The sequence below is a fragment of the Crinia signifera genome, chromosome 9 (genome assembly GCF_055691185.1).
Source record: "Crinia signifera chromosome 9, ASM5569118v1, whole genome shotgun sequence".
Taxonomy (NCBI): Eukaryota; Metazoa; Chordata; class Amphibia; order Anura; family Myobatrachidae; genus Crinia; species Crinia signifera.
This window is the reverse complement of record NC_139225.1, coordinates 135,184,775-135,212,366: the sequence shown is the minus strand read 5'-3', so window position 1 is coordinate 135,212,366 and position 27,592 is coordinate 135,184,775. Positions and strand designations below refer to the sequence as shown.

The window sequence follows — 27,592 nt, the reverse complement described above, 5'->3', positions numbered from 1 at the left end:
GCAGCCACGACGTGATCTTCTGCAATGGTGCATATGCGCGAGATCACACCACTGTCCCCTTGACGCCGCCGACGCGATGCCGCTGTGACTGCTCTGAAGAACTGCGAGTAACGGATAAGTAGTACTCTCACCCTGTCACTCTCACTCCCGGCTTACCAGCAAGGCTATGTACTGTAGCACAGAGCGACGCTCCAGCACACGGCGGCTGCTGCAGCAGCAGCTCCTGGCTATATCCTGGGAATATGCTGCTGCTGGCAGTGTAGGTGGAGCAGGGTGAGCGGCAGAGAAGCTGCTGAGCGGTCACGGTGATACACAGGAGCCGGGGCATGGGATTCGCTCCCTGCATCTCTCCCTGGTGTCTCCCAGCCTCTCTGACACCACTGGCTGCCGTGCTTTTGTCCCTAGTGGGGGAAACTTCTGCGCTGCTGCCATGATATAATCTGCATCCAATTTCTGATTCAGTAAATCTCGGGGTACAAGTGTGCAATGTGCATGGACTGAGGGGCCTTACTGACACTTGCTTGGTCCTCTAAGTGCCCATCTCCTGCGCTAATATCCTCACCCGGAATATGTTTTAGTTATGCGTTTACTGCTCTAAAAAAGTAATTATGCCCATTGTGTTTTTTGTTGTCGGATTCTCAGTATTCCCCCAAGGATTCCGAATTAACTTTAATAAAATATTTAGTTTTGCTGCACATAAGGCTTACCACCAATTATATAAGAGCTAATCACGGCTAATCACACACCCCCCCCCCCCCAGCCCCCCCAGCCCCCAGCAATGCTAGGTCCGCCCCTAGAAACGCAAGGCCCGCCCCATGCCTTTTAAATTTCTCCCTGAAATTATTTTTCAAAAGTAGGCAACCCTGTTATATACCATTGATATTGTTGTCATAATTTGTGCCAAAAGGAGGGGGGTTTCTGGCCAATTGGATCACAATTTGTGTTTGCATATGAATATGGTATGATAACTGGTATACTGTTATTGCTGACTAAGAAGAATTTATTTCCCTCGATAATTCTCCATTAAGGGCTCCTATTGGCTCAATGAACGCAGAAGCATTGCTTTTAGAAATAATAGTCTTATTCTGAACAACGTCTGACAACTTCCTGATCCTGCATAGTTGGGAATGTTAATGATAGCTTAGTCAAATTGTATTATGAGAATATTGAGAAACAAAAACAACAACAGTGATACAAATGAATAATGACCTTCCTCATTCTAGGCTAAATATATATTGGCCTACTTATAGACTGTGGAAGCCTAGGTACTCACACGCCATTTTGTGATAGTATGGCCGCCATTTTGGTTCGCAGAGTTGCGCAAATAAAGTTTCCATACCCGAGTATGTGTGACAATATGGACCAGAAGAGTAGACATACTATCACAGATAAATTCATAATAACACACTTACACGAAATGAAATATAGTTAAAAGGTTTAGAACGCCACACATAGCTTAGTTAGCCCTGCACACACCTGTCTATATCGTGTTTAGTACCGTTCCGCTCAGTTCATTATGCGAAGTATTCCGGTCATTGCGAATATGTCGCAATGTACATTGCCCGATAGATATGGACATAATCCATATTCCAGAGACAGTTTCTGTTGTAAGTAGTTAACAAAGGAAACTAGCTCAAACCGGTTCTTATCCTTGCTGACGCCGAAACCACCAAACAAAGGACTCTTAAAGTTCACTCCCCTGCACCTGGTCAGACCAGGTACAGCGTCTAACCTCCAATCACAGTGGACCGGACACATGATCTCTGACCAATGAGAATGGCCTTTGACCTCCCCCTTCTGACCCTATAAGATAGGCGACCCGGAGCAGGCTCGGTCTCTTCGGCACATCTACTTTCCCTGGACCTTCCTACCGGACTATCGCTCATTCCTGAACGATAGTGAGCTCTGACCGGACTGCGCTTCGCATACTAGATGACCACGGTAAACGGTTGCATTTCACGGTATTTATTCTTAAAGTATTGTTGGCTGATTGTGTCTTGTATTATTGTATTCTTTCCCCTTAGCAGAGTTTGTTAGTATTCATTGTTAGTAGATTGTATCACTTGTTATACCTGTTTATTCTTATTTCTGTAACCCCCTTTTGTCCATTAGGGACTTTAATACAACCTTTTATATGGAGTTCTAACCTCCTTACTTCTATTCAGTGGTCGTGTCTGGTTATTCGCATAATAGCGATAAGGTACATTGCGGACTCTGTCCTTTAAAGTATATTCGCAGAATTAGAGACAAAGTCCTGCGAAGGGATCTCTTATCAAGGTATTGGTTCTTAAGTGTGTAACATACAATTAAAAGGTACGCTACGCTGCGCTACGTTTTGTTCGCACGTAGCTAGGTATAAAAGGGTAAGCAGGTTACGGACACATTACGTAACCTGCGCTTTTCACATATTGTATCTCTGGTAATAATCATATCGCCATTAACAATTGGGGGCATCGTCCGTCCGCTCCACATTCCAGAACTCAGTACCAGGCGTGCGACCCGACCTATACCAGCAAAAGGGTGGAAGTATTTATTTGTTTCCATTGCTGGATAGGCCGAGTCCGCGGCGGTGCGGGGTTCGGGAAGTGCTAGCGCTGAACCCGGAGTACAATAAGTGAAAGCCACGTGTTTTAAAGCATATCATACCTAAGTGTTTAGTAAACTGTACTTCTGCCTGCCACAAGTAGTTTAACGGGGTATAGTGTCTTGGGCTGCTTGTTTATTATAGTATATGTACCACGTGCGATAAGGTTCGCACACGTGGAGTCTGTGTTTATTATAGTACATAGAGGATCCCCTCTGTGCAAAGCTATAACATTTTGTTAGTTACTGCAAAACCAGGGACTCAGCCACGTGGCGACAAGTCCTGGGCCTTTTGCAGTAACGTAAAGCGTCTATTGTGTATTACGCAAGGTGCGCGCGCACGTGCCCATATCGGGAAATTTTCGCATCTTTGTACGAGATTTACGGATTAAGTGCGGGATTTATTTCGCATCTTGATACGTAACTTTCGGACGGAGTTAAGGGATTTATTCCACATTTAGGCGCAATTACTGCGTATAGCGAAACCCGAGTGCAACCTTGCAAATACACTATAGAACACGTGGGTGGCCGATTCATCGGCGGCCTGTGAACAGTGCATGTACACACGTGGCTGTTCATTGGTACTGCACATGCAGCACACATAGGAACTCAAAGGTGAACAGTATTTAACCACTAGCTTTATTTAAACAGTATAGCAATATACTGCGAATGAGGCGGTGATTAATAAAAGAAAATAAGTTTTTTCTTTTTGTTCATTTTTTTTTTAAACAAGCAACTCAAGCATTATTTTAATAGATTCCTATAGAGTGTTATAAGGGATTTATACCTGCATAAGTATCCAGTGAAAAGCTACCAACTTGGGAAGATTTTCTGTACAGAAATATTTCAAATATATGCATAAGACCAAGGTGTAACCAGCGCCCAGTGTGAAACATAACTGAGGCGAACGGGTGTGTGACGGCACGACTCAGCGCAGTATAGTCCAGTGTAGGACAGTCCAGTTAGGACCCGGGTTCACGTGACGACGTGCCCATAGGAACTGCCCCTTCAGTGGAATTGATTCCGCTAGGAGGGTACAAGAAGATATATCGGAACGCACTTGTTTCCGATTAGCTACTTTAGAAATCCGATTTTTGGGGGTATAGGAAAACAAGTTTGTTATACCCTGGAAAAATTGTGCCGCATCAAGCAAGTTGGCTAGAAGTTCGCTGCTAGTTGAAAGACTTGGTGATTGAGTATCATACCTCGTATCCTTCGCACCTGCTTGACTGTGGGATGTTCTAGGAAGCTGTAGAAGTGAGTGTTTGGGGAGCTCTCAGATAATTAATAACCCACCGATATCTATTAAGCTGTGAACGTTTATTCCTGTAATAATGGGTAATAACGGGTCACGCTGTGATAACGTGCATGTTAGGGAGGAAGCAAGCCGGCCAAAAGGATCGGCTGCTTTTATTATGTGCTGTAAGCACGGTGAACTCGCAGTTGTTTACCAAAATAAATGGAGAAAAATGACACAAGGCAGCAAGTTAGAATTTCCCAGTGTTGGTAGCTTCGATCCAGAAATCTTATCAGCAGTAAAAGATGAAATATGCCTACTCTCCAGTCGTAAGGAGAGAGTGAAGCATATAGATATTCTTAAATTGTGGCAGAAGGAAGGACAGGAACAATGGGGAACCAGAGGTCTGGCAATACTTGACGCAATCAGCCACAATAAAAATGCAACCGTTACAACCGCTGCCACAATAGAATCAGCTCCCCCACCCCCATATGTGCCGAAGGGGTTAATGACTCATAAGAAAGACATGAGTAATAATGTATCTATTGCTAACTTGTACCCTGTCTTACCCCCTTATAAGGAAACCCGAGAGGAGAACGAGCAGCTGTTGGCACTGGCCGTCTCCCATGCCCTTAAAATGCTTGAGGAAAAGGTGCAACCCACTGCTGGGGTCCCAGCACAGGAGGAGGAGACGGCTGATGTCAACAGCATAGTATTAGACACAGGTAAGTACACACAACACAGCACAGAGATAGTTGCTCCTGGGATGTTGTCCAATGGTGCAGGGGGAATACAGATCCACCCTCTGCACACAGTGGAACCTCCTTGTGGACGGGGAGGCGGGGATGAGGTAATGCCTGTAAAGGATAGTGACATGCACAATACATGGACACGATTGGAACGTCATTCAATCATCAAAAATTTCCCTGATCCCAGCAAAGATCTGGCAAAGTGTCAGAAATTTGTAAGGGAGCGAGGAAATTCAGATGAGCCCACCAATAAGGATTGGCGGTACATGTTGAGAGCTTGCCTCCCTTCACATATAGATGTCCAGAAGTTCATTCGAGACAGTGGTGTGGAGGGCGATAAGATCTTAACTGAACAGGGCATCCAGGAAAATATACGCCTAATAAATATACAATTGGGTGTATATTTCCCAGGGACAGTTGAAAATACCTTAGGGTTCACCATCACACAGAAAGATGGTGAGTCCACCAGCGGATATTTCAACCGTGCTTTACAGATGTTGCCAAAACACTCTGGTATCCCCGGCCACGGGGACAACATACATCTTAAGGGAGGGATTGTCTCTGTGCTGATACAAGGTCTTAGGGAAAATCTGAGAACCAACCTAGAAACCATTCACCCCAACTGCAGACAGATGTCAATACACACTTTAAAGAAATCTGCTGTTGATCTGGACAAACGATTTATGACAGAAAGACAAAACCAAATAGTATATTTCAAATGTGGAAACAATGGACACATAGCCAGACATTGCAGGGTAAATAACCATAGAAAACATAACACATATGTAAGTAACTGAGAGACACAATGGGAGAAGACAGGTAGGTCTCAACACATAGCCATAGCCCCACCTAGTAGCCAACGCCGCCCTAAGCATGACACATATATGCAAACAGGGAGTAGGACACACATACACCCCACATCCAGGTAACATGAGACAATATCTGAGGGAGGAGCCTCAGATATGGGTAAGTGGAATAGTTTAAATATAAAGTTTTTTTTGTACCTAACCCGTTAACAACATTCCCTCCTGGTCTAGGTTGTGTCAAGCAATTAGTAGCAGCAAGCGGGGTAACAGGAAAAATACAACATTACCCACTGACGAAACCAGCAGATGTTATAAGCGGGCCTCTGACATACCAAACACTCTTTTCTGTTGGCTGCAGCGGCCCGACTAACCTCCTGGGTAGAGATTTACTATGTAAAATGGGATGTGTCATCTATTGCACCCCTGATGGGGTATTTCTGGACACTCCTAGAAATCTTACACAAGAAGTGCAAGATATGCTGGACAGTCCTCAGAGGCTAATGTTGTATTCCACTGTTATAGAGTCAAATCCATCTAAGGTAGCTAAAAACTACAGCACAAATACCGAGTTCCCTTTGAACTAAAGATGGGAAGGACACAGGATCAATGGCAACCATAGCTTCAATAGAAACCCTGTTAAAAACAGAAAGTATAGCGCCCCAAAGTACAGCCTCACCATTCGAAACCTGAGGTTGAGCTGGGAAAATACCCAGTGAAATAACAAGGTTCCCAAAAAGAGAACTTTTAGCTAAATACCCCTAGACACAGCCCATAGTCACAACCACACTGGAAAACAGAAAGAAAGGGAGGGCTTACGAATCAGAACAGGAGTTGACAAGGGTAAGAACCAAATAGTTGAGAGCCAATTCCCCCATAGTGCTAAATCCTGGCGTCATCAAAATAAAAGAAAAATGTTTCTGTTGAAAATAAATGTACACATTACTGTCATTAATATTTTCTACCCTTTTTGAGTTTTTCTCTCTCTCTTTTTCCATTTTTTTCTCCTTCCCCTACCCTTCTGTTCCAGAAACCCACAAATCATAGATAAATAGTTCGAAGAATCTGTCGCACTCCCAGCAGAGAAATACCATTATGAATATGCGGTACCCTGCAAAGCGAGTAGTCACAATAGAGATATTTTTCAGTAAATCTTGAACAAAGTCTCAATAACTTTAAGCATTACTCCTAATGTTACCCAGGGCAACCACAGCCACCATCTTGTGAAAAGCAGTCCAAGTAATGCACAAAGCATTCCCCTTCTACAAAGAATGAAAAGGGTTGTAAAACGCATTTACATATAAATAGGTGCAATCACAATACCCATGTCTTCACAAACAGGCCTGATTACAGCTTTTTGCCATGGGTAAAACTGACACAAGAGACCATGTGATGTAGAATATTAGACCTGCTGAGGGGGCGACAGATATAGTGACGTAAGAAACCTGGTGATGCCAGCCTGACCAATGTCGTACTGCAGTGTGCAATTAAACCCTATTACTTAAGCACATTCATACTTGTCTACACAGTGTAGTCGCCATAGCACTACTGGTAAACAAAACTGAGAATGTGGTGTTGGGGTGTGTTTTAACTGTTTATGCTCCTCATATAGTCTAGACACTCCTAAAATTCTGCCTAAACATGTGAAAAATATTCATCAGCCAAATTCACTAAATGGGAACTTGCATTGATGTTACCAGTAAAATGGGTAATATTGTAAACCCAGCAACACTCTTACCAGGTGTGCCCGCCAAAGGCACAAAGGGTGGATTGGTGCTGAGGTTGCTGGAATGGTGGAATTTAGTGGGAGCCGAGACGAATATGATTGCATGACATGTTTGAATCAGACCTTTTGCAGCATGCCCCCAAAGGGTGGTAACAACCCATTGGAAGAGGTAATTCATTTTTTTTTTCGTTCTTTCCACAACACCGAGAGGGAAAATTGTACACTGGCTATACCGTAATAGATGGAAAAGGCATAGTAGAGGCTGAACCCATTGGACGTCTCACTCAGCAACAACAGTCTCATTAATAGTACTGCGAACTGAGAGAAAAACAGCCAATATTCATGCCGACTCCAAGTATGTTTGTTGGGGTAATACAAAAGATCTTAGGCCCTATGGCGCATCAGATGTTTTGTTTCAGTAGCTGGCACTCCAGTGGCGCAAGCGTTGTAAGTTTAAAAGATTCTCGACAGTCACACAGCTGCCGGACAGAGTGGCTGTTATCAAGTGTAAAAACCACATCTTCAATGAGGATTCAGTGTCACTTGATGATGAACATGCTGGCAAGGCAGCTGGGTGAGCCATGCGCTCTGCGGATAATGTTTGTGTTCCCCCTATAAATGTCAGTATATTCACATAGTAATACAAGATTTGTGTCCCCTGCAGGAGAAGCAGTCTGGAAGCCGAAGGGATGTGGACAGGAATAGAAAGATGGACAAGGTAAACCAGTGACTCTAAGAACATGCCAAACTGTCAGGACAGAGATAGCCCATGGCCTGACTTGTCTTGACAGGGAAGGTATGTGGAAAAATTAGTCCAAAATTACTGGTGTGCCCACAGACAGGTAAGACGACAGAATCATGCCTTACTTGTCTGGGGGAAACAAACTGCAACGGCTGTTCCCACAGAGCCATCTCCACATCCCTCCTCCAGCAGGATCCTCTGCAGGTAATACAAAATTGGCTTTGTACAGTCCACTCTAGAAGCATTTAAGTTATTTATTTATTTTTATATATATATATATATGTTGACGTTTGTGTGTATAGATATGGCAGCCCAGAAACACCCTTGAGTATGCAAATATATATAAAAGGTTTAAGTCATGTGTTAACCTTCAGGGACTGATGGTACACCCCATAATCTCTTTTTGTAGTAGTAAAATCACTCTCAGAACTCCACCTCATTGGTCCCCATCGAAACATTGCTTGGCGGGCAGCCACAGGTTATGGTAATCCCACAAGGAGATCCTAGACCACAAATGCAAGTGATGTATCCACACCTGGAAAACTGCAGCAAAAGGACTTTGTTGACACCTGTTGTGAACTGTCATAACCATGAACCAGGAGATGTTGTTGTTGTTTCCCCTGCTTTGCCATATACAGGTTGCTTGATAGACCTTTGGAAAGGACCACCCCAGATCTTGTTGACCAGCACTACCTCAATAACAAAGTCGCAGAGAGAGATTCGGGTACGTTCGTCCTACTGCCGAAAGAACTGAAAACCGGAAGGTCCCTACACTCGAGGGCGAAAGAAAGAAATCGCTAAGAGGCACCATTTCGGGAGGACTGGAGAGCAGCTAAGGTCAAGCAACCTGTACAAGCTACAAAAAGGGACTGTGACACACCCCACTGGTAACAGGTTGAAAGGATCACTAACAAAATTTTTCCTTTCTCAGTTTTCTCTATTGTTGTGGGTCCTATTCTTGTCTCCCCCCCCACTATCCGTTCTTATCCTCAAAAGCAAGGATACCGCTGCCGCCCTGCTGCCAGGCATTGGACGGACGATACAGAGTTCTGAGAGTGTGTTACCCGTCCCAGCTTAGGTTAAGGTAGAATCTATAAACTTGACACCTTACCCAGGATCGGATGTTTTAATACCATCATACTTAAAAGCATACCAAAAAGAGAGACAACAAAGAGTTCAAGGGTCTGTTGTCACAAACAATACCTACCAAAGGATGCCATATTTGTGAATGTGTATATGTTGTAACCACCCCTGTTTTTATTTTTATCCCTAAATTGTACATTATCCTTCGTGACCCTGAGTAGATTGTTCGATAAATGCGGCCCATCGTTTATCCATGATCCTGGATCGGCCGAGAGCAGATGGTTTACTCCCCTTATATGTTTATTTCATGGATCCCAATTTCTTTGTTAGGATTATGAATTTCTGTATTGTCGTGTGAAATGTTTTTGTATTGTAACAGTTTTATATTTACTGTTAAAGGGTGGACTGTGGAAGCCTAGGTACTCACACGCCATTTTGTGATAGTATGGCCGCCATTTTGGTTCGCAGAGTTGCGCAAATAAAGTTTCCATACCCGAGTATGTGTGACAATATGGACCAGAAGAGTAGACATACTATCACAGATAAATTCATAATAACACACTTACACGAAATGAAATATAGTTAAAAGGTTTAGAACGCCACACATAGCTTAGTTAGCCCTGCACACACCTGTCTATATCGTGTTTAGTACCGTTCCGCTCAGTTCATTATGCGAAGTATTCCGGTCATTGCGAATATGTCGCAATGTACATTGCCCGATAGATATGGACATAATCCATATTCCAGAGACAGTTTCTGTTGTAAGTAGTTAACAAAGGAAACTAGCTCAAACCGGTTCTTATCCTTGCTGACGCCGAAACCACCAAACAAAGGACTCTTAAAGTTCACTCCCCTGCACCTGGTCAGACCAGGTACAGCGTCTAACCTCCAATCACAGTGGACCGGACACATGATCTCTGACCAATGAGAATGGCCTTTGACCTCCCCCTTCTGACCCTATAAGATAGGCGACCCGGAGCAGGCTCGGTCTCTTCGGCACATCTACTTTCCCTGGACCTTCCTACCGGACTATCGCTCATTCCTGAACGATAGTGAGCTCTGACCGGACTGCGCTTCGCATACTAGATGACCACGGTAAACGGTTGCATTTCACGGTATTTATTCTTAAAGTATTGTTGGCTGATTGTGTCTTGTATTATTGTATTCTTTCCCCTTAGCAGAGTTTGTTAGTATTCATTGTTAGTAGATTGTATCACTTGTTATACCTGTTTATTCTTATTTCTGTAACCCCCTTTTGTCCATTAGGGACTTTAATACAACCTTTTATATGGAGTTCTAACCTCCTTACTTCTATTCAGTGGTCGTGTCTGGTTATTCGCATAATAGCGATAAGGTACATTGCGGACTCTGTCCTTTAAAGTATATTCGCAGAATTAGAGACAAAGTCCTGCGAAGGGATCTCTTATCAAGGTATTGGTTCTTAAGTGTGTAACATACAATTAAAAGGTACGCTACGCTGCGCTACGTTTTGTTCGCACGTAGCTAGGTATAAAAGGGTAAGCAGGTTACGGACACATTACGTAACCTGCGCTTTTCACATATTGTATCTCTGGTAATAATCATATCGCCATTAACAAGACATACCGTATTTAAAGAACAGCTCCTCTAGTGCATATTGTCCTCCAGGAAATCCTGTGCGTATCTGAAACAGACCATAAACCAACAACATACATGGTTCTTGAGTTGAGGCTGTGTACAAGAAACACAATAATCTCCTTCATTAAATCATCAAATTACTGTGGGCGGGATGCTCTAAAACAGAAATGCGGTAAAAACCCTGTTAACTGGGTTTTTACCGCATTTTCATATGCTTTAACCCCCCCTCCACCGGGTCAGCACTGCGGAGGGAAGGGAATCGCCAGCTTTTGCTGATGATTCCCTATAGAAGCCTATGGGCTTCTTACTGCAGTGCTGTGTGAGGGATCCGTCACGGATTCCTCCCAGCATGCCCCAGGGTCGGCCCCGGGGTCACTGCGCATACGCAGAGGGACTCTCAGGTTTTAGACCTGGAAGGCCAATGCTGGAGCCATATTGCAAAGGACACCTCTCATTGGAAGAGCTGTCCTTTGAATTAATAATCGCATATGTAAGAGCATATGCAATTATTAAGAATGCGGTACCCGGCAGAGGGGGGATGATGTTGGGCGGCGTATGTTAGAACATCCCGCCCTTTATCCTTTATAAAATATCTCCAATGCCATTCATAAACAGGCTCATATATCTCACAAGCATGCCATGTGTGTGGGAAGATATGGGAAGTGAAGGGAGAATATTTTACATCGAACAGAGCAGACAGAGCTCAAGGGATCATTCAAAGCCTCTCTGCTCAGATGATGTGACTATGGTTGCCATGGTAGTCCACGACACTGTGGAAAATTATAAGTCATCAATAGCAGCTTGAGGAAACAAATGAAGGAAAAATGGAATTATCCAGATTCTTCTTTAATAAACACCTTATTTGTTTTGTGGGATTGCGGTTTAAAAGAAGTCACCTAATCTAGGCATGATGATTGTTGTGTCCTCTCTCCTATCCCTTCCCACCCTGTAAATTATTTCTTCAGTTATTGTCCACTCATATATTTCCTGTTCTGATCTCATTGCCCCCTCATATATATTCCATTGTTGTCCTTCTGAATTTGGCTCTGCTCACCAACAGCTGCCTCCCATTCATCCTTCCTCCTGCACATCCATATGTGTGATGTTATTCTCACCGTGCTGTCACGTTTAACACAGTCATCATCATCAAAATTGGTGCAGTACATGGGGCGGTGTCCCATTGTGATGATCCAAGGGCGCTCAGAGCGACGAGCCGGGCTGCTCGCTTCCTGTAGAACAGAAAGGTCTGAAGTCACATATAACAGATGAAAGAGGATGTCCACCCTAACACGGATGATACAGATCATTTCATTACAGCTAAATGACAAAATATTATTGCTCAAATGCAGCTATTCACCAGTTTATTCGTGTTCCTGTCCTTGGAACTGCCACCCAAAAAAAAGAAGTATGTTTATAGAATTGTGGGTGTGAGGAACCACCTGGAAAGGTCTGTTCAAAGTACAATCTACAGGTCGGGTATCCCGTATCCGGGCATCCCGTATCCGAATTATTCCAAAAACCGTGTTTTTTTGGAATAATTCAAAAAAAAAAATTCAGTTTTCCCCCCTCCCTAACCCTCTTTTAATACTTACCAAGTCCTCCGGCGTCCATGGCAGGCCTTCAGCATCCTCTCCGGCGCCTCCAGCGGTCCCAGGAGTGCTTTGCGCGAGTGCCGGTGACGTCACCGGCGCGCCTGGGAACTCGCGCAAAGCACTCCTGGGACCGCTGGAGACGCCGGAGAGGATGCTAAAGGCCTGCCATGGACGCCGGAGGACTCCATGAATGCCGAGGGACCATCGGGGACCCACCAGGGGCAGGTAAGTATGCCTAAAAAATTATTCCAAAAACCGGAAAATTCCCTTATCCGGAATGCTCGTGGTCCCGAGCATTTCGGATAAGGGAGACTCAACCTGTACTAGCAATTTGGCCCCACCCCCTTTTACCCTTACACACTACCTCTGATTATTTTGTTTACTATATGCATTAAATCACAGAAGAGAGTGAGGGAACATCTCTGCTACCATAACTGACGCGTTTCGCCTCACTAGCAGACTTTATCATATGGGCTCTTCCAGAAAGTTTTCAATGATACAAAATGCGTCAGGAATATGACTGAGGCTTGAACTATTTACTCAGATAATGGGCCTGATTCAGACTTGTTAGCAAGGCTGCAATTTTTCCAGATGGACAAAACCATGCGGCACTGCAGGTGGGGCAGAAGTAACATGTGCAGAGAGAGTTAGTTGTTCACCCTAAGGAGTGGATTGTGAGTCGCGGAGATCTCTGTTCATGGGCTCAAGCAGGGATTTTATGTGCGTCCTATTCTGAGATGTTCACAATTTGGCAAGATCTAGCGTTCCATAAAATAGGGCATTTGGGGCGTGAAGTGAACATCATCGCCCTGACTTATGGTCACGCATCGAAACTCTGTGCGTCACGTGTACATGCTGCACCATTACAGACCTCTTGTACTATCTAACATGGGGCTGCAGCAAGTGCGGTTACTAATGAAGGGGGTGGGAGTGTCGGCATAAAATCACACACAGACACCCATATTAGCTGGAACTTTTTCTTTTGCACACTACAATTAATCTTTTATTATCCTAAACAGGCCATGCAATAAGGATAACCTTAATGTGGAACACAGTTTTATAAGATCAGACTTGGAGGCAAGGAAGAGTTGCATCTCACCTGAAGGTCTTTCTGCAGCCAAGCAAACTGCTTCCCCACCATCTCCAAGCCATACTTCAGGTAGAAATACACCTCCGTGGAGAATGAGATGATGTGCGCGGGTCCTAGATCCCAGCTGTGGAGATACGGGCTTATTAATGGCACCCACCGCACCTGGGCAATTTCCCTGCTCCGATATCATGTCACCATCAACTCACCTGTACCACAGTCCCTCTGTCTCGCCCGGCATGGAAAATCGGTTACGGTAATTGGAGAAGTTACTGAAGAAGAAAGAAGGCACAAAGGAAATAATACTGAATACCTTTATATCTGGGGCTTGCATGCAGAATCTAATTGCAAGCACAACCCACAAAGCAAGTTGCTAATGACTAATGATATTATACAACTGCAGAATAATACCCCTTTTACACCAAAATGCCGCACACATGCATCCATTCACCTCCTCCGCTGCTGTCTGCAGAGTATAGCAGACAGAAGCGGAGGCTGTGTGTGCCCCCCCGCCCAACCTGCGGACGCTGCTGTCCGCAAGTTGGACGTCCCCCATTCATGTAAATGGTAGCCGGGTCGGATGACCTGGTGTACCCGTTTACACCGCCCTCTACCCAGGTCCTAGCCGTGTTCTACCCAGGTCAGGACCTGTAGAAGTCCCGTGTAAAGGGACATGGCATGACCCGGGGTTTTGCGGAGGTGTAAAAGGGGTAAAAGCAGATCAGGGGCCTAATTCAGACCTGATCGCAAAGCTGCTTTTTTTTAGCTAATGGACAAAACCATGTTGCACTGCAGGTGGGGCAGATGTAACATGTGCAGAGAGTTAGATTTGGGTGGGGTGTGTTCAAACTGAAATCTAAATCGCAGTGTTAAAATAAAGCAGCTAGTATTTACCCTGCACAGAGACAAAATAACCCCAAATCTAACACTCTGCACATGTTACATCTGTCCCACCTGCGGTGCAGCATGGTTTTGTCCATTTGTTCATTTCAGGTCTGAATTAGGCCTCAGGTGCAGGACTACAAGGAAATGTGATCAGGTGTGACATGGAAATTGGGAATGGATGTTTTACCTTTTAATGGGACACAACTATTGTGCTGACTACGCACATTACTGGGATTGGTCCAAATGGTAATTCATACCTCCCAACTGTCCAGATTACATTGGGACAGTTCCACTATATGGAGACTATGGCCCTTTTTCAGATCTGATCACAGTACAAATTTGTTCTCAAAATATGCAAAACCATGTGCACTGCAGGTGGGGCAGATGTAACATGTGCAGAGAGAGTTAGATTTGGGTGGGGTGTGTTGAAACTGAAATCTAAACTGCAGTGTAAAAATAATGCAGCCATTATTTACCCTGCACAGAAACAAAATAACTCACACAAATCTAACTGCCCCACATGTTACATCTGGGCACATGGTTTTGCCCATTTTGAGAAGAAATTTGTACTGCTATCAGATCTGAATAAGGGCCAATATGGAGACTAGCGCAATCACTGAAGAAATATCTCGTCAGCCCCTGTAGAGAGCCGGGGGATGCCCAGCTGTTCGGGAAGTCCTAGATACACTCCCAAAGTGATGAAAAAGGGTGCTAGGTCCCACCTTCGCCCAAGATCACACCCGCTTGGAGTGTAGCATCACCCCTTTTTCACAACAGGTCACCATTTTGAACAAACAAAAGTTGTGAGGTATTTTGTGACTTCCATAACCAGTGTTGAACTGGGGCATTAAGGGCACACTGGGATGATGAAGTGGTTGGGACCCATGTTTAGGGGTGTGGCCTATCTCCAGTGGGGGATTAACCAACCACCACAGAAGTTTAGCTAACCATTAGAGCAGTGATTTTCAACCTTTTCTCCTTGCGGCACACTAAATAAGATTTTAAAATTGCCAAGGCACACCATAGGATCCCCACATGGCAAAACACAGTGGTCCCCACAGGAAAAAAACAAACCTATTGGCCCCATATATAAAACAAACACACTGGTCCCCACAGGTAACACAAATTAAATGCATTGGCCCTTTAAATGAAAAGAAGAGACCAGTAAATTACAGTTTAACTGATGGTGGCTGTAAACTGGTTTGGGCATCTCTAGATCTGGGGGTACACTTGAGAACAGCTCAAGGCACACTAGTGTGCCACGGCACAGTGGTTGAAAAACACTGCATTAGAGCATGCATGATTTGGGCCCTTGATAAAAATATATATATATGTATAATGTGTAATTATTTGCACAGTCTAGAACCTGCTCCCTAGAGGAGGCGGGCCCTGGAGCAAGGGGGCCCAGATTTCCCTGTACCCTTGTGGGCCAGTTCGGCACTGTTCAGTAAACGATTCATAATCTACATTACACATATTAATACTCACTATGCCTCTTCATGGTTTCCAGGACATGTCATGTAGGGTACATAAGCCGCCACAGACTCTATCTGGCGCATAAACTCGTCCCCCACGCGAGCATCATCCTGTAAGAAGCAGCTATTGATGAGGGCGGCCATGTTTCCCATACTGTTCTATGGTATTCTCTCTGTGACTGAGGCGTCAGCCTCTTCCTAGTGAATGAATAGGGCTGCGTCCTAATACTAATTGCTTTACACCAGGTATGGGGAACCTTCGGCTCTCCAGCATTGACTAGGCGGTGGGCATGATTTCCCCTGTGGAAAATAGTGCCTGACATTGAATTCCCCCCTTAATGTAATAACTGATTTGTTGATGGAGATGCTGGCGTTTCTGTGAGTCTGTCAGTTACAAGGGAAATACAAGTTGTATTTCAAACAACAACAAACACAGGCAGACTGACAGAAAGTGCCGCACCCCCCGCAGCTCGGATTCTATTACATTTACCTGTGGTGTAATGAGATTTGTGTGTGTAAAGGGCAGATCATGCATCACAGACTTGCTGAGGTGTACCGTGCTCACGTCATGTCGCAGAAACAGGTTTGGGGTTGGTGCACTGCCTGTGGTATCGGCAGGGCTGACGTTCAAGATGAGCAGCAATCGGGCTAGACAGGGACGTCTGCCACAGGCAGTGCACCAATCCCAAATCTGTTCCAATGATGTGGTGTTGTCAAATGCAGCAATCAGGTACTCCCATCACTGATGGTCTAATAAGAGGTGTTAGCAAAATGTAAAGATTCTTTACCTTGTCCATATCATAAGCAAAATCTCCTGCAAGAGATAGAGTGAGACTCATGTAACTGTGTGCACCACACATCACTCACAAGCGTCAGTCACACAGCTGATTTCTTGTACACTTTTACATTCACCATTTATGGCATACTGTAGTCTAAGCATGTAGTGTGCTGCTCCCAACAATGGCTGTATACTACAGGCCTCCACCAGATTTACACTGCGCGGCTCTATCAGATGTACACTGCAGGGCTCCACCAGATGTACACTGCAGGCCTCCACCAGATGTACACTGCAGGCCTCCGCCAGATGTACATTGCAGGCCTCCACCAGATGTACACTGCAGGCTTCCACCAGGGGTACAACACTACAGGCCTCCACCAGGGGTACAACACTACAGGCCTCCACCAGATGTACACTGCAGGCCTCCACCAGGGGTACACTACAGGCCTCCACCTGGGGTACACTACAGGTCTGCACCAGGGGTACACTATAGGCCTCCACCAGGGGTGCATTACAGGCCTCCACCAGGGGTACACTACAGGCCTCCACCAGGGGTACACTACAGGCCTAGGCCTCCACCAGGGGTGCATTAAAGGCCTCCCCCAGGGGTGCACTACAGGCCTCTGCCAGATGTACACTGCAGGCCTCCACCAGATGCACACCTCAGGGCTCCACCAGATGTACACTGCAAGCCTCCACCAGATGTACACTGCAGGCCTCCACCAGGGGTATTACACCACAGGCCTCCACCAGGGGTACACTACAGGCCTCCACCAGATGTACACTACAGGCCTCCACCAGGGTACACTACAGGCCTCCACCAGGGGTACACTACAGGCCTCCACCAGGGGTACAACACTACAGGCCTCCACCAGATGTACACTGCAGGCCTCCACCAGGGGTATACTACAGGCCTCCACCAGATGTACAGTACAGCCATCACCAGGGGTAGACTACAGGCCTCCACCAGGGGTATAACACCACAGGCCTCCACCAGGGGTACACTACAGGCCTCCACCAGATGTACACTACAGGCCTCCATCAGGGGTATAACACCACAGGCCTCCACCAGGGGTACACTACAGGCCTCCACCAGGGGTGCATTACAGGCCTTCCCCAGGGGTGCACTACAGGCCTCCACCAGATGTACACTGCAGGCCTCCACCAGATGTACACCACAGGCCCAAATTTCAGGTGCACACCTACAGTGCGCGCTGATGTCCCTCCTGCCGTGGATTAGAAGTTGGGAGGTACGGGTTGCTGGTGGCCCAAAGCATATGCTTGCACCTAGGCCTATGAGTCGCTAGTTCCGCGCCTGCCCACCCTGATAGTCTATTTAGGTTTGCCCCTTGTTTCTTTTATTTACAATATTTTTTTACTTCAGTTTATTTGTGTCCTCCTTTTCATTGTAGAAAAGTCACCTTAACTAAGGGGATGATTCAGGTTGACTCGCAAACCACATTTGGGGTGAGATTTAATAGAATGAGAGATTCAGAAAGTGAGAGATTTGGTGAGAAATCTCCAGTTTTTTTTAAAGCGGCAATCATTTACACTTCAAAATCAAACTGGTTTTGCAGTGTAAATGATTGCCGCTTTAAAAAAACCTGGAGATTTCTCACCAAATCTCTCACTTTCTGAATCTCTCATCCTATTAAATCTCACCCTTGGTTTGCTAACGGACAAAACCATATGCACTGCAGGTGGGGCAGATGTAACATGTGTAGAGGTGTAGATTTGGGTGAGTTATACCCCTTTCACACCAGCCTAAATTCCCGGGTTGAGTCCGGGAACAACCCGGTACTACCGCTGGTGTGAAAGGTACCCGGGACAAATTACCGGACTAATTTGCCAATAATCCAACCCTGCTAGGCAGCAGGGTTGTTCCCGGGTTCAACCCAGGGACCTGGCTGGTGTGAATGGGGTAGGGTATACTTACCCGGGTTGCCGGTCCTCGGTGTGCTGTCTGGCCAAGAATGCACGCAGGCGGCGGGCGCAAATGACGGGACAGGCAGTGGATGATGATGACGCAGCTCTCTGGCGGCAGTGAGGGCGCCGGAGAACTGCGCCATCTTCATCTGCCGCCTGTCCCGTCATTAGCGCCGCCGCCTGTGTGGATCCCTGGCCTGCGTGGAGGACCAGCAACCGGGGTGAGTATTCTTACCGCCTCCGCCGCCATCCCGCCGTCTGCCTGACGCTATCCCGCCTCCTCCCCACCTCCTGACGGCCTCCTTCCCACCCCCTTCACACACCAGAAAATGCAGGGACTTTTCTGGTGTGAAAGGCTCCCAACCCGGGAATATCCCTCCTTTACCGGGAATGTAATTCTCGGGTTTGTCCCTGCATTTCTGGTGTGTAAGGGGTATTATTTTGTTTCTGTGCAGGGTAAATACTGACTGCTTTCTTTTCACACTGCAATGTAGATATCAGTTTGAAGTACACACCCCACTTAAATCTAACTCTCTCTGCACATGTTACATCTGCCCCACCTGCAGTGCACATGGTTTTGTGCATTAGAGAGATAATTTGCTTTTGCAAGTGAACCAGAATCAGGCTCTAGGTGTACACTGCGACCGACACTAAAGGCACTTGCCCTGTGCTGCCTGACCGCTGGTGACCCAGTGGGGTCACCAGCGTCAGGATGTGCAGCACTGCTATGGGTGGCTGTACAGACTGCAGGGAGAATGTCTGGAGTGATACTGGTTGCAGGGTGGTGTTCCTGAGTCAAGGAACAGCATAGAGAATAGGAAGATTGGATGGCCAAGCACAAAAATAGGGAGCAGGGAGTGAGCAATTCCTAAGCTATCCTAAGTTACATGTTGCTTCTGCTTTTAGCTCCAAGTCTTCAGTCAGCCCTGTCTGGTCTCTTCCGCCTTTGTACGTGGGTGTTCAGCAGGATCTTATGACCGTGGGTCATGACGCTGTCTAGTTATCTTATCCTCAGAACCTTATGAGACAAGAAAGCCCTGCCAGCCACATTCTGCTGGACTAGAACATGGGTGAGCTGTCAGATGTGGTGTTGCAGCATGCCTCGATGAGTTCATTACACTGGGTAATAATATTGTTGTCTAGCCCAGGGAATGCCAATGTAACGGATGCAGGAGAAGTATCACCAACTATTATGGTGTTCATGGACCATAAACATAAATCTTATTCACAGTTAGGAGTAAAAGGGATTTGCACCTTAGGGCCTATACACGCAGCGATCCCCGGGCAGTTTCTAATCAGTCTCACTAGCAGGGCCGGCGCCACCACTAGGCAAATCTAGGCATTTGCCTAGGGCGCCGGCCACTGGAGGGCGGCATTTCGCCCCCCCCCCCCCCCCCCTGTGCCGCGGGGGTACCTGTCCTGCGGCTGTGTTTATAAAGCTCGCGGTGGCGGCGGCAGCGGGGGGTCCCTGCAGTCAAGAAATAACGAGCGCTATCCGCCTGGCTACGCGGAATCGCTTCTGTTGTGGAAACACTGGCCGCACGCTGATTGACTGAGATTCAGTCAATCAGCATGCGCCGTGCGGCCAGTGTTTTCACAACAGAAGCGCTTCCGCGTAGCCAGGCGGATATCGCTCGTTATTTCTTGACTGCAGGGACCCCCCGCTGCCTCCGCCGCAAGCTTTATATACACAGCCGCAGGACAGGTACACACCCCCCACCCCACCCCCCCCGGCACCGGTGCGCCCCCACCCCGACTCGCCTGGGGCGCTCCGGTGCCTTGCACCGGCCCTGCTCACTAGATTGCTTAGAAAACGCATCGCTCGGTGTGTAGGGGTATAGCGATGCACTGGCCCGCACGTCGCTATCACCCCAGAGATTAATACCCAGCATGTTGGATAAATCCATAATCGCCGGGGTCAGGGACAGTGTTCTCCCCGGAGAACACTGGCCCTGACAGATCGCTCAGCACACAGCGCTGACACATGGCTGGGTGCTGAGCAATCTTGCTGAGCGCACTGAGCAACCTAGCATTGCCCAGAATACTCAGCACATCTCCCCGTATGTACGCCCCTTTACTCCTAAAGGTGCCCACACACTAGAACGATTTTTTAGCTGATTTCCGATAAATCTTCCGATATATCGATCAGTTTTTACCGATAATCAGTCAAAAAAAAACGGCCGATATCGGCCGGATGCGCACTCCCGCGGATCTTTTGCTAAATCTTCTGATCTTACGTGCTGCACGAAAGATCAGAAGATTGCCTGAAATCTTTTGTCCAGGACGGAAAAAAGATTTCAAGGCTAATTTATGAGCACATCTTAAGATCGCAGATATGTCTAGTGTGTGGGCACCTTAACTCTGAATATCTCTCAAACTTGCTCCTCGATCCATTGGATGACATGAAATATTGGACTGCAGCAATATATTCATATTCCTAAAGTCTGGACTCAGAGCAAATGAAACTGATCTTGAACAGAGTCATTGAGGCTGGCTCGGAGCTTCAGATGTACGGGATCCGGTTGATAGCTCGACATTACACAGAGTAAAATTTTGTTGTGACTTTTTTAATGTTTTTTTTTTAACAGACTTGTTCCTACTTCAAGATCCAAGTGGGCATTCGATTATAATAACACTTACACGGAGCCCATCGGCAGATTAAGACGTAGACACCCCCCAAAAAAGTGAAAACTCATAACCACCTTTCCCTGTGTTGACCATTCTATGTTGTCCTTTTACTCATGTCGATCTTTTGTCAAGGTCGATCTAGACTATGACAAACTTTTCCATGGGTTGACCTATTACCTGTCGACCAATAGTGGGCGGCGGCTGGAGCAGGGGAGCACCCAGTGTTTTATGGCTGTCCCCATAAAAACGCTGGGTGTTCACTTGGGAACGCAGGCGTGGCGTTGTTTGCTGGGGGCCGGCGGCTGACATCACATGACGCCAGCATCTGCCCAATATTCGTCGGTCAGCGGCAGAAATGAAGGTCAGTTTACACTGACATTTCATAACCAAAGGGGAGAAAACTCATTCGATGGTCAGCGTCCATCGGATGATTTCTCTCCTCTTCGGCTGCATACGAGAGGATTCGGCGGCGGCGAGGGTGGGGGGGGTGGGGCTGACTTATTTGTATTTTAGTATTAATTTGACTTCTCCTTACTTACGTACATGGCTTGTAACCGGCCATACGTGTCTGATGTAGAACATTGACCTTTGGCACTTACAGTACATGTAGATCCCCTAACCACTAAGGCTCACCCTGACCTCTGCCCTGTTCCAAAGTTCATTACCTCCCTGATGAAGACAGGACCATCACTCAAGATGATCCAATGTCCACCTCTACCTAAAGTGGCCTCACGATCATTCATGACCACATAGGCTTCCTCTCCAATCCAAGCACTAACCCATAGCACACCAGTACCTACCGACGTGCAGGACGGCATCATACATGTTCATCTGTGTGTCCTTCTGGAGCCGTGACAAGGACTGAGCATTCTCATTTCCCATGTCCCCAAACACAGCGAGACGTGGGCCCCACGATGAGTCGCTTCTCAGTACGTGGAAATAGAACTGTGGGCTCCAGCCAAGAGAACTGCCGCAGTGATACACTGGGAGACATGGAAGGTGAGCATTAGATGGTGGAGGAGATGAGATGGGAGATAGAAAACATTGCAGATATAAGGACAGGTGGAGCTGTGTACATGACTTTGTCCCGTCAGCTTCTTCACCACTTTGGAGAACATGGGTCTTTGGCTATCTGGCCACGATCAGAGGGTCCATCAAATGCCCTAGACCAGTGCCATCATCTTAGCCTAGTATTGCTTCATGGCCGTGCCATCTAGGCCAGCTCATCGCGAGCATGACTCACCATATCTCTGGCCAGGATCCAGGTTTTTCAGAGTAGTGCGATGGATAAACATCTTTCTATGCATCGAGCCTCCATCCACAAACATGGTGCTATCACCATAAGCAGTATGATTAAAGGAGTGCGGTCCTGGCAGAGGACTGAACTCCACCACAGAGGGCGTCCAGCTGAAGGTTGTCCATGTCACAGTCATAGAGTCTGGGAGGCCTGGGCGGAAACAAATAGATATCACTGATACTACTGGGTACATTTACTAAGACGGGAGTTCTATTGAAGATGGGATGTTGCCCATAGCAACCAATCAGATTCTACTTCTTATTTATTTAGCATCTGCTAGAAGATAATAGATAGAATCTGATCTGTTGCCCACAGCAACATCCCATCTTAGTCAATTTACCCCCTACATTGTTACACACATCACATCACTGGGAAATTGGTAGATAAGTGGGGTGCATTCGTCCTGTGCACAGTCACTTATACCTAGGGTGACCAAATCATCCCTTTTATTCGGGACACATATTATTTACACAGGTTCTGTGGCAGTTTAAAACCAGGTGAAAGCCAGTCACAGCACCTGTGTAATTAATATGAGTCCCGAATTAAAGGGATGAGTTGGTAACCCTACTTATACCCCATTCACATCGCAAATGCTGGGTTGTACCAGGTATTTGGATGCGGGTCCATCCTGGGAGCGACAAAAGGTCCGCCACAGCAATAAGCCGAGTCCCTGACATCATCAGGGGGTGGCCCTGGGTGGAGCCACGGCGCATCATCGGGGGTGGGGGGCTTCTATCGGCACATGTGCGCAGTATAGAGCAAAGATGGCTTCTATCTGCACATGTGCGCAGTACAGTGACACTCTTACATAGCAAAGATGGCTTCAGTCTGCACATGTGCGCAGTACAGTCACACTCCTACACAGCCTGCACTGGCTTCCTGGACACATGTAATCTTACAGAGCACATTCCTAGGGGAAGCACGTGCGATCGTATCCCTCTGCCTGTGACTGTAATTGATATATGTATATGTGTGTTTGTTGCACTTCCATAGTCACTGCGTTTGTTTAAACCATGTATGTAATATCTATTCATTGTATCTTTGTATTGTAGAATTGTTCCTGTATATTGATTGTTACCCTCTTATCTTATACCTTTGTCCATTAAGGACTACAATATACTAAGACACAGGGTTAGATCCGTGATCCCACCATAACAGATTGTTTGTGCATATCAATTCCTTTATAAGTATATAGCGTATGAGACGCTTTAAAAAGGTTTTCTTAATTTAGTGCGGAACAGAGATAAGGGTTTGTGGTTGCACCTATTTATATGTAAATGTGTTTTACATCCTTTCACATTGTCTGTTAAAGGAGATGCCTTAGACCCAGCTCCACTGCTGTAGATGAAATGATGACATGGTGGTTGCTAGGGGTAACGTGAAATGGTAACAAATGAGTAAGGTTAAGGAAACAGCGTAACTATTTTATTGTCCACTGGTTGATGAAATATTAAACATTCATAACAGTGACACTCTTACACAGCAAAGATGGCTTCTATCTGCACATGTGCGTAGTACAGTGACACTCTTACACAGCAAAGATGGCTTCTATCTGCACATATGCGCAGTACAGTGACACTCCTACACAGCAAAAATGGCTTCAGTCTGCACATGTCCGCAGTACAGTGACACTCCTACACAGCAAAGATGGCTTCAGTCTGCACATGTCTGCAGTACAGTGACACTCCTACACAGCAAAAATGGCTTCAGTCTGCACATGTCCGCAGTACAGTGACACTCCTACACAGCAAAGATGGCTTCCATCTGCACATGTGCGCAGTACAGTGACACTCCTACACAGCAAAGATGGCTTCCATCTGCACATGTGCGCAGTACAGTGACACTCTTACATGGCAAAGATGGCTTCAATCTGCACATGTGCGCAGTACAGTGACACTCTTACACGGCAAAGATGGCTTCAATCTGCACATGTGCGCAGTACAGTGACACTCTTACACAGCAAAGATGGCTTCAATCTGCACATGTGCGCAGTACAGTGACACTCTTACACGGCAAAGATGGCTTAAATCTGCACATGTGCGCAGTACAGTGACACTCTTACACAGCAAAGATGGCTTCAATCTGCACATGTGCGCAGTACAGTGAAACTCTTAAGGTGCCCATACACGTACCAATTACCCGGTACTTTTTGTGCTAAAATAGCATCGTTGTGCATATGTTGTGCATGGGATGCGATGCTATTTTAGCACAAAAAGTACCGGGTAATTGGTACGTGTATGGGCAGCTTTACACAGCAAAGATGGCTTCAGTCTGTGCAGTAACAAATCAGGTTGGAGGTCACACTTCCCTGCAGACTCTGGGTCCTAATGCCTGGAGTTTATGCAGCATAGGTGCTGTCTCAACATTTTTCACCCCTGATTGGTTAGTGATGGTCCACAAATGTCTAGTTACACCCCCGTAATTGCATGAAGCGCTTCCATGCTTTGGGTCTCCGCTGTGGTAACATGCTAAAGGAAGGTGAAATGTACCTTAGAACAGGCAGCTTAGTCATTTTGTGGCATATCTCAGAACTGCTACACTTAAGTGTGAGATCTTACACTTATTTGGTGTCCATGTTGACATATGTCGATACAGGCACCAAAAAAACCCTGAAAAACTTGTCTCAAGCCTGTGACTGTCGATCACCATCCCATTGATCTAATGCTTGCGTCTAACTTTCGTTACTTTCCATCTAGATGCTGTTGACTATCTGTAGGCGTCTAACTAGATGCCGTCGACCGCGCGATTGTTGTTTTAGACACCGACGATCCGCTATAACAGAAGCCGCGTGGAGCAGCTGGAACTTACCTGTGTACGACAGGTGCACCTGTTCAGGTTGGTACCAGGCAATGTTCGCAGAGGTCACACACTGGCCGACCACACACAGGGGAAGAATCGTGTTCCACATGTCTGAAAGATACAACTGTTATATGTCACAGTGTGTAATAATATTAATAAATGACTTCTACACATCATAACTTTGCGTTATCGGTGTCTGCTTTTATCTTTCATTTATGTCAATAAATAAGGATGTTCGATAAGAAATCTAACATTTCCCCAAAGAGATGTGATCTGATGATGCTACTTAGAGGACTGACAGCCACCCAGTGTGTACAGCCTGGCGATGAGGGCTGATGCACGCTCCCGCATCATCGCTGGCCACCGCCGCTAGCGTCCTGCTAAGGAAAGCCTTTCATCCCCGGAGAAAATCACTCATCGCTGTCCATACACAGCGGGCAAAATCCCCCAGTGTGTATGGACCTTAAGAGAACTCAAGAGACTACTAGCTGACAAGGGCATAGGTCTCCGAATGCATATCGCTGGAGGCTGTATCCCTTCCACTGTGCATGGGAACGTAGGCTGTGGCAGCCCAGGCAGAGATTACTGGGTAACTTACCTTGCGGGCTTTTTGAGGACGGTAACTCATCGTTTTCTAGGAGTGCCCCAGAAAACGTAGGCTTTCCCGGCCTTCGCAGCAGGAGCGAATCCATTCAACGGTGAGCGATTTCAAATAGATTTCCCCTTTGTACACGGCGGAGAACGAAATCACATCTGTGCACATGGGTGGGATTCTCCTTGCACGTTGGGTCCACACACTCGCAACCCAGCAAGCCGGTATGAATTGGGCCCATAGATCAGACATAAATCAGCGCCTTAAACAATGGCATACACTGGGCACGGGACTCGCTGCTGGGTAATATTTGTTATACCTATTTGGAAGACTACATAAATGGATCATTTCTAGGTCCAGCATCTCTGTATCCCTTGTATGTGTCTGTGTAGGTTTATTGCACAAACACAATGGAGAAAACAAGCTAATCTGCTATATTAGATCTGTACCCAAGTCACTGTGCCAGGGGTAGCATCTCAGATACACTATTAGGTAAGTTGCACGTCTGCGGACAGGTGATGCGCGAGGACATACCTGAGATTGCGCTGCAGTAATCTGGGCGGTGGGATCAGTCGCTTCTTCAGCACAGGGCCAGGTAAGTGAACAGCAAGGAAACAGGGACCTTTATACACGGAGCCCTGGAGAAGCCGGAAGCAAAACAAAGGGGAATGGCTAACACAGTCTGCTCGATGCAGCGAGGGCGCCCTCCTGTGAGGAAAACTAGCAGTGCACTTATTATGCTCGCTTTAAGGCTAAGACAGTGCACTGTTGAAAGGATATATGGGTCAAGCACTGAAGGTTGACAGGCCATAGGTCGACACCTGAAATAGGTTGAAATGGCTAAGGTCGACAGGTCCACAAAAGCATTAGGTAGACCAGTGGTTCTCAACCTCGGTCCTCAGGATCCCACACAGTGCATGTTTTCCAGGTCTCCTCACAGAATCACAGGTGAAATAATCAGCTCCACCTGTGATTGTTTAAAATGTGTCAGTGAATGACGAGTGCACCCGTACACCTGCCGGGTGACCTGGAAAACGTGCACTGTTGGGCAGAGCCGAATTTCCCATTAGGCACGTGAGGCACGGGCCTAGGGGCGGCACATGTTTGGGGGCGGCACTTGGATGCCTGTGATAGTACTGTCAGCCCAAAATGTACCAATAACTGCAAAATATCCACTGTACTGTACCATATTCCATCTTAAATAGAGTGTAAATGGATAGGACATGCAGATACTGCCCCTATAAACTGTCCTACTTAGTAAACATTATTGTTGTGCCTAGGGGCGCCCTCCTCCCTAAATCTGCCCCTGCTGTTGGGGGGTCCTTGAGGACCAGGGTTGGGAACCACTGAGGTAGACAATGGAAAGGTCGACAGTCAAAAGGTCGACATGAATTTTTCACGGTTTTTATTTTTGAGCCGACATGTGCCGGCAGGCGGTATTTCATGCCCTACCATCCACCATGGTGTGGTGGGAGAATAAAATAGTGTGCCAATCGCAGCGAGGCACAGTGCCCGAAGCATGGCGAGTGGAAGCGGTGGGTCTAGGCAGCAGAGGGAGGGTTAGGCTGCAGAGGTAGAGAGAGTTAGGGATAGACTGGGGGGGCAGGGTAAGGCACTAAGGAGGACGGCTTAGGGACTCATTGGGTATAGTTAGGGTTAGGCCGGTGGGGGTTGGGATCAGGCACTAAGGGGTGAGGGTTATGCTGCAGGGGAATGGCTAGAGTTATGCTGGCCACACATCAGACCAACTTTCCTCCAACCATCCAACTAGTTGGTTGGATGGAATAAAAATCTGGTACTGGATAGGAGCAGTTGTAATTTCTAATTGTCATTTGTTTCCCAAATCGGAAAAAGGACAACAACTGTCACGCAGACAAGGTACTGTAGTTGGACCTATTTGATTTAAACAATTTCACTGAATGTTTTTGTTCATTCTCCTAAATTTGTGAGCAACTTGCTTATTGGCATTTGCCCCCATACAGTACAATATTTT

General features: G+C 46.5%; 1 protein-coding gene across 2 annotated transcripts in view; it reads right to left on the bottom strand.

The window, feature by feature from the left end:
• Positions 1-26,257, bottom strand: part of ACP7 (acid phosphatase 7, tartrate resistant (putative)) — a 34,242-nt gene extending 7,985 nt beyond the window's left edge. The window contains exons 1-10 of one of the 2 annotated variants that reach the window (XM_083159947.1): positions 26,134-26,257; positions 25,017-25,118; positions 22,155-22,358; positions 21,712-21,894; positions 16,368-16,393; positions 15,593-15,690; positions 13,429-13,491; positions 13,232-13,346; positions 11,656-11,769; positions 10,529-10,586 (exon numbers count right to left, since the gene is read on the bottom strand). In XM_083159947.1, the coding sequence (XP_083016073.1) occupies positions 10,529-10,586; positions 11,656-11,769; positions 13,232-13,346; positions 13,429-13,491; positions 15,593-15,690; positions 16,368-16,393; positions 21,712-21,894; positions 22,155-22,358; positions 25,017-25,116 (961 nt within the window). In that variant the 5' untranslated portion in view covers positions 25,117-25,118; positions 26,134-26,257. Of the gene's footprint in view, positions 1-10,528; positions 10,587-11,655; positions 11,770-13,231; positions 13,347-13,428; positions 13,492-15,592; positions 15,691-16,367; positions 16,394-21,711; positions 21,895-22,154; positions 22,359-25,016; positions 25,132-26,133 lie in introns of both variants that reach the window. The other variant, XM_083159948.1, reaches the window with a different exon arrangement.
• Between the last annotated feature and the right edge of the window lie 1,335 nt (positions 26,258-27,592).